General features: G+C 34.4%; 1 protein-coding gene across 3 annotated transcripts in view; it reads left to right on the top strand.

Moving 5' to 3' along the window:
- Nucleotides 1-7,533, top strand: part of LOC117176461 (transcription elongation regulator 1) — a 34,477-nt gene that overhangs the window by 11,722 nt on the left and 15,222 nt on the right. For all 3 annotated transcript variants that reach the window (XM_033366706.1, XM_033366705.1, XM_033366704.1), the window contains exons 7-9: nt 2,573-2,776; nt 2,870-3,131; nt 3,229-3,461. In XM_033366706.1, coding sequence (XP_033222597.1) covers nt 2,573-2,776; nt 2,870-3,131; nt 3,229-3,461 — 699 coding nt within the window. The remainder of the gene's footprint in view (nt 1-2,572; nt 2,777-2,869; nt 3,132-3,228; nt 3,462-7,533) is intronic.

The following is a 7,533-nucleotide window of genomic DNA, read 5'->3' as shown; positions in this document are numbered from 1 at the left end:
GTTGATGCATTCGTCTTTTGGTCTTATGATCAGCCGTTGGTTTTGTTTTATGGTTCGCATCGGCCAAAGCTCTCGCTGCATTATACACACAATAATTGATAGTCCAGAGGTCGGATTTACCGGAAAAATGTCCACGAAGCTCGTTATCCATTTCAGCCAGATCTTTAGGCTTGAGAGAAACCTTGGTGTTGATGTTTTTCCGGGTCGTAAAGCATCGCTCTTCATCTATTGGATGCCTGCCCGCGGTTGGTCTTAGTGTCGCCTCTCTTTCTTTGTTGCCGGCTTGTTCTAGCTGTGGTAGAATAGGCGTTCCGCTTACATAGCCCCTTTTACGGAGTAGTTCAGCATGGTTTCGCAGACGTTGCTGCGAAAAATGCGATAGCTCCGGGAGTTTCTCGCACCACAGAGCATGCAGCCGTGCCATGTAACCCCGTTCACGGGCCACACTCGCATCGTAGCACTCTAGCAAGTCGTGATTCAGTCGCTCCGTCCATCCAAAGGTCACGAGATCCCGCCGATTCATCGCATTGAACCTGCATGAGGTCAGCCTTTTTTAAAATGGAAATGCCCCTTTTTGACACTGGCAATCGAAAGAGCGGGAAATTTTACATTCAAACATGTACTTAGGTCACATGTTCCGGATGACGTTAGAGGTCACCATAAGGTCATCTTAACTCAAACAATGTTTCGATAGCTATAAGAACAGCATTATTGGAAAATATTCCAATACTTTGACCCTGACCTGGCGGCCGTTTAAAATTCACGACCGCTCAGCTCGGGTAAATTAGGTCAATTTTTAGCGTTAACGAAAAACATTATTTAATGGGGTTTTGAGGTCGCTAATGTAGAATCTGTATGTGATGAACGTGCCTTTTTTTACCTTGGTGATGACCTTGATTGCTATTTCAAGGTCAACTTTTTTTATAATGAAAAGCTTCATTTTGTCATCGGCAATCGAAATAAAGGGAGATCGTACAATAAAATATATATTTAGGTCACAAGTCGAATTCGACGATGAAGGTCACTTTAAGGTCATTTAAGCCTATGCGAGGTGTGGTTACCTTTGGGAAGAGAAGCTTTCAAAAAATTTTCGTAACGACTAAAGTTATTTAGTTCAACAAGGCACGTGCAGTAAGGACGTTCAACATGACTTCGAGAATGACTTTTAAGGTCAACTGCTTTTTTATTGAAACCTGTATTTTGTATAAACTTAATTTTGTCCAAAAATTTTATTTGTTTTTTGGTTTCTTCATATTGCAATAAGATTTTTAGTTTTCTCGTTGTTCGAATTTGGTCGTTGGATTCTTGTTTTATTTAACAGGAGTTTGCATAAAAATAAGACTTTTCAATATAAAAAAATAGTTGATCCTGAAATAGCCATCAAGGTTATCCCCAATGTCAAAACAAAAGTAACATTTATCACATACAGATTCAGCCTTAGCAAGGTCAAAATCCCCTTGGGTAATGTTTTTTGTTAACGCTCAAAATTCGCCCTTACTTACCCGACCTGAGCGGTCGTGACCTTCAAACGGCCCGCAGTTCAGGGTCAAAGTTTAGACTCTCATGAAAGCGTAATACTTACATAAGTTTGTCCGCTATGGAATATTTTCCAAAAATGCTGTTCTGAAACCCATCAAAACATTCTTTGAGTTAAAATGATCTTAGTGTAACCCTTAGGGTCATCCGGAACATATGACCTAAGTGCGTATTTTAATGTAAACTTTTCCATTCTTTCGATTATCGGTGTCAAAGGGGGCATTTTCATTTATTTAAAAATTTGAACTTGAAAAAAGCACGAAGGTCATCCTCAAGGTCCAAACTAAAGTCCAACATCAGGTTTCTTGTCAAAAGTTACTGCGAGCGTGACCTTGACATTTGTGAAAAATAGCTCACTTAAGAAAATACACTTATGTTCCGCTACATTTGTGACACCCTTTGTGTGTGTATTTGTGTAAATACAGCCGATTTCAAATTTACGTACGGTTTTGGTTCTGACCTTCGACTTAAATTAAGCGTCTTCGAACGTAAACAGTCAGGGCCGTGTATTTATACTGAATTTTTTAAAGACTCCTAATAAAGTATAATTCTGACATTAAATATTGAATTTGCGAAAATAATGATCATTTTAAGTTAGAACAGGAAATTATACGTAATGTTGAATTCGATCATAGAATATGCTAAAAAATTATCATTCAGATCTGCAACAAAGAATTTTTCAAAACAATTATATTTCTGACTTAGGAGAGAAAATTTTGAAGAGGAATTATAATTCTGGTCTGTAACATTGAATTATCTGAAAGAACTATATAATTCTGACGTGGAACAGAGAATTTTTCAAAGAATAAAAATGCAAAGTTAGGACATGGAAATTTCAAAGTTAGGACATGGAAATTTCAAGAAAAATTATAATTCCCAGGCCGGAAATATAAAAAATTGACTGGAAGAAAAGCGGGAATTTAAAATCATCCTTCGAAACAGACTCTGTTTACAAAGTTTAGGTGTTTCCTGTTTCGCCTATTTGTTCTGCTAGTTTATGCAGTTTTATAAATTATAAATATTTTTTTGGTTGCAGGTATGCCTCAAATGCCTCACGGTGTCATGACGTCTCAAGTCCCAACCGAAGATCCTTCAATTATAGCTCAGATCGATCCTGAATTAGTGGCAGCTGCCATGCTTTGGACTGAACATCGAGCTCCTGATGGCAGACTTTATTATTATAATAGTAAAGCTGGAGAATCCGTCTGGGAAAAGCCACAGGCTCTGAAAGACTTCGAAAGTATGTTTTCCAATCTCTTTTTGAATTAAATGTTTATTAATATCTATTTTTTTACATTTTATTACACATTTTTTTGGATATTACATTTTACAGATGCCAAAGCCAATGTGAGACAAAAAGCCGACGAAGCCGTAGGATCATCTGCAACCAGCACTACCTCTACTACGACGAGTACTAGCAACGCCAACGCAATGGATTCAACAAATCAAGAAGCTAATGCCGAAAGCTCAGATGCCAAAGAAAATGCCAAGGACTCGGAAGGTAATAAAGGGAAGAAGGAAGAAGCTCCCAAAGAAGTCAAACCTCAAGACAAGTCAAGACCTATTTCTAGTACTCCTGTTCCTGGAACTCCTTGGTATGGTTTTTAAGAATCTAATCGAATCCATATTTACTTTAATACTAATAGTTTCACTGAAATCGGATTCCTGATGTTCTTATTATATTTTCTTAAGGTGTGTTGTTTGGACTGGCGATGGCCGTGTTTTCTTCTACAATCCCTCTTCAAGAATATCAGTTTGGGAAAAACCGGAGGATCTTGTTGGTCGCGCTGATGTTGAAAAAATGGTTTCGAATGTACCGGAAGCTCTTGGGTCTATAAAAAAAGCGAGAGAGTCGGAATCGAGTGAAAGTAGCGATGAAGATCAGCCGCCACCTGTTAAAAAAATTAAGCAGGAAGAACCTAAAGGTATCGGTTTTTATGCCACTAGAATTAATACACTTAGCAGGGATCGCATTCCGTTTTCTTTTCTACCTAATCCACTATTTTTCCACTTAAATTTCAAAAATTCTCTAAAGCGAGAATTCTAAACCTTTTTATTATTTCATTATTATTAAATCTTGTGACAGGCTTCAGATGGTTACTGCCCAACATTATATTTGTTTTAAACTTTTACTCGGGTGAACCCAGTTATACATCATTATTTATTTCAAGTATTTCCTGAATTACTTATTTATTAATTTTATTGTATTGGTAGAAATCGACAGCGAATAATTTTTTTAAATACAATGAATCAAAGCACTTTTAAGTAAAGAAAAAGGCCTCGTCTAACTTCACAAAAAATCGTTGAGCGTAGCAAAAATATTTTTGCTAAGCCTAGAACGTTTGAAAAAAAAAAGCTAAATCGTGTCCTTTATCTATTTGCCGAAAACGGATCGAAGTAACATAAAAACAAACCAAAAATTTCGATAAATGTCACTCGGAAAAGATGTTCAAATAAGGTTAAAAAGTTTCATAATATATTTTTAATTTTTCTTCATTAGCATCGTGGAAAAGGGGTGTTAGCAGAAAAATTAGTTAGATTCCTTTTCCTATGTAAAAAATGTTTTTCTCAATTTTATTGCATATCAAGCTACACTTTCAGTAAATTCGATATATGCGAGTAGGTAGGCCTCTTTTTGACAAACGGTTTCAGTTAAAAACCAAAAACATCTCATATTCTCTAAAGTTAACTAGATTTTGGAAATCTAAATTAATATGAAAATGTAGCATATTAGGAGCATAAAAAAGTATAATAAATTTAGGGCTGATTGTTATATGACTGGGTTTTACATGTTCACAAAATTATTATTTCTTTACAACTTACTTAGAAAATTGCTTTGAATAATTCAGGGGTGTCTATTGAAAAGAATATGCTAGAAAAAAAATGCCATGAATAAGGAATTAAAATCTATCGACCCAGGCGCCATACATAAATTACGTTAACTTTTTTTCTGAAATTTTGAACCACCCCTTCGTTAGGATCCTTAAGTTTTGGACTAGATATTTTTCGTACCTTTATTTAGGGGTGATCCCAAAATTATATAAAATGATTTGGAGGAAAGGGAGATTTAATAAAATCTTACTGTTTCTCATGAGTTAACAAAGTAGTTGAATTTTCAAACAAAAAAAAAGATGAATTCTCAACAAACAGTATAATAAATAATTTAATGTTAATTGTTTTTTGTCTACTTTTTCAAACATTGGAATGTTTCATATTTCTTTATGTTATGTTTTTGACCAGATAAATGTATTAAATTACATGATGGGTTTTTGCATCGAATAGTCTAAATTTAGAAATAAAAATCAGTATTAAAAAAAAAAAAAATTGATTTCAGACCAGTAGACAAATAACTATTAACAACAAAACATTTAAGATTTTTCAGTTAATAAAGAAAAAAATGCATTAAAATGTTGAATTTTGAAGACAAAAAGGCGAAATTTCCATAAAACAGTTTAAAGTAGCAACTAAGTAGTTTTATTTTGAGCAAAAAAATGAATTTTTAAGCAGCAAGAATAATGTTCTACCAAAAACACTAATTCTAAACAAAAAACATCAACTTTGAACAAAATAGATGAATTTTCAACTAAGAAGAATCATTTTCTACCGAAAAGGCAAATTTTTTACCAAATATTTGAATTTTGTAACCAGAAAGGATCAATTTTTTATCAAAAATGCAGTAGTTAAATTTGTGTTACAAAAAATTAATTTTCAAACAAAAAATAATTTTCTACAAAACAGATGATTTTTCTACCAAACAGTTGGATTTTTAACATCACTAATATTTAACCAAGCAATTTAATTTTCAACTAAGCTGATACATTTTTCGTTCAAAAAATTAATTTAAAAAAAATTCAACAAAGTACTTGAATTTTCCAACTGAAAAGATGAATTTTTAACGAAAAATGCAATAGTTAATATTTCATCTAAGAAATACTTTCATTTCAAGTCGGAAATATTTTCATTTTCAACCAATGAGTTGCATTTTAAGTAAAAAATTAATTTTCTGCAACAACAACAAATTTTTCAAATAAAATACATAAGTTATCAACCAAATAAGAGAAATTTCATCTAAAACAGATACATTTTTCACCAAAAATGAAGTTTTTAAATTTCCGGTTGAAAAAATTAATTTTCACAAAAAATCATGAATATTCAACGAAAAACGTAATAGTTGGTATTTCAAATAAAAAAATCACAATTTTTAAGTTAGAATAGTTAATATTATTATTACAACATTAAGCCATTTCCCTTTCGGGGTAGGCGTGACTCACTCGGTAGGGGAAAAGAGTAATGTGTGGAAGGGATAGAGATTTTTCAGATTGATTCAGAATTCTCGTGCTATTTAAGTAAATAACACGTTCGTTCCGCAACACTGCTCCGACCCAGATTACTAATCAATCTCTCTAGCAATCACCCCAAGCGAAGAACCTCACGAAGTCGTTATGCAAGGTTCCCCACTTGGGTTCATTAGTGGCTAAGGTCTTTTGTTTCAGGCGTCATTCACTCTACTGACACTCTTTATATTAACTATTTGCCGCCATACTTTCCTGTTCTGGCATACTTCTCTAGCTTCTTTTATGTCCATGCATTTTTTCATGCATGCTCTCGTGTTTCTGTGACTTCTTATGTCTCTTCTAACTAGAGTCTCTTTCACACATTCTAATCATTCTTTCCGCGGTCTCCCTCTGGGCACGCTGTCATTTACTTTACCTTGATACACTTGTTTCGTTAGTCGTTCATTTGGCATTCTCTCAACATGTCCGAACCATCTTAACCGATTTCTTTCCCATGTGTCTACTAGCGTCTCTTCTGCACCACATTCTTTTAGAATTATCTCGTTACTTACTTTGTCCATCAGGGTTTTCCCGCATATTATGCGCATGAATCTCATGTCAATTGCGTTAATTTTACTGTCGGTACAAATATGGAATTATTTATTGCCATTTTAGCTTTATTTGATATATTTTTACTTCTGATAAGGGGACCTGCTCTACTAATAACCTTCTTACCTTCATTTATTCGTCTATCTAATTCCTCATCTATCTTCCCGTCCCTAGTAAATAAGCTACCAAGGTATACGAACTTATCAACTTGTTCATTTCTCTCATCATTTAATAAAATATTGCATAGTGTTTTCTCACTCTTTCCTTCGAACACCATAGTTTTTGTTTTATTTGCGTTAATTTTGAGACCATGCTCTTCATGCTTGCATCTAGTTTATTCAACATTCTTTGTAAGTCTTCGATAGACTCTGCCATAACAACCTTATCATCTGCGAACGCTAACCCACGTACCCTTACTGTTTCGAGATCTACACCCTCTTCGTCGAAGAGAGCCATTCTTAAACACTTGCCCATAAATAATATAAATAACCATGAAGACATAACGAATCCTTGTCTAACTCCTTGAATAATATCGAAACAGTCACTCAGTTTCCCATTCACTCTTACACTCGCTTTGCTACCTGTATATATTGTTTTTATAGCTTGTAGGATCCATCCATTGACTCCATACTCTTTCAGGACTTCCCAAAGTTTACTTCTATCTATATTGTCAAAAGCTTTTTCTAGGTCAAAAAATGCACAGAAAACTTTTTTTTCCTACTCTCAAACTTTTTTCTGTTATTTGCCTTAAGCTAAATATTTGATCCGTACATGCCCTTCCTGGCATAAACCCACTTTGGACTTCCCAAATCTTTGCTTCTGTTATTTTCATTACCCTACGAATGAGTATTTTTGAATATATTTTACTTACGGTGCTTACTAAGCTAATCCCTCTGTAATTATTGCACTCGCTTTTATCTCCCTTTCTCTTCTATATTGGTACGATAATTGCTTTTTTCCAATCGTCTGGGACGTCTCCCATCTCGAAACATTAATTTATCAATTCGCACAGTCTAGGTGGTATGCACTCGCCACCCTGTTTAAGCATTTCAGCGTTAATACCGTCTACCCCGGCAGCCTTACCGTTTTTCAAGTTCTTAATTATATCCCTAAC

This window comes from Belonocnema kinseyi, chromosome 7 (genome assembly GCF_010883055.1).
Source record: "Belonocnema kinseyi isolate 2016_QV_RU_SX_M_011 chromosome 7, B_treatae_v1, whole genome shotgun sequence".
Classification (NCBI taxonomy): domain Eukaryota; kingdom Metazoa; phylum Arthropoda; class Insecta; order Hymenoptera; family Cynipidae; genus Belonocnema; species Belonocnema kinseyi.
Note: the sequence above shows the minus strand (reverse complement) of the source record. Positions and strands in the feature narration are given on the sequence as shown.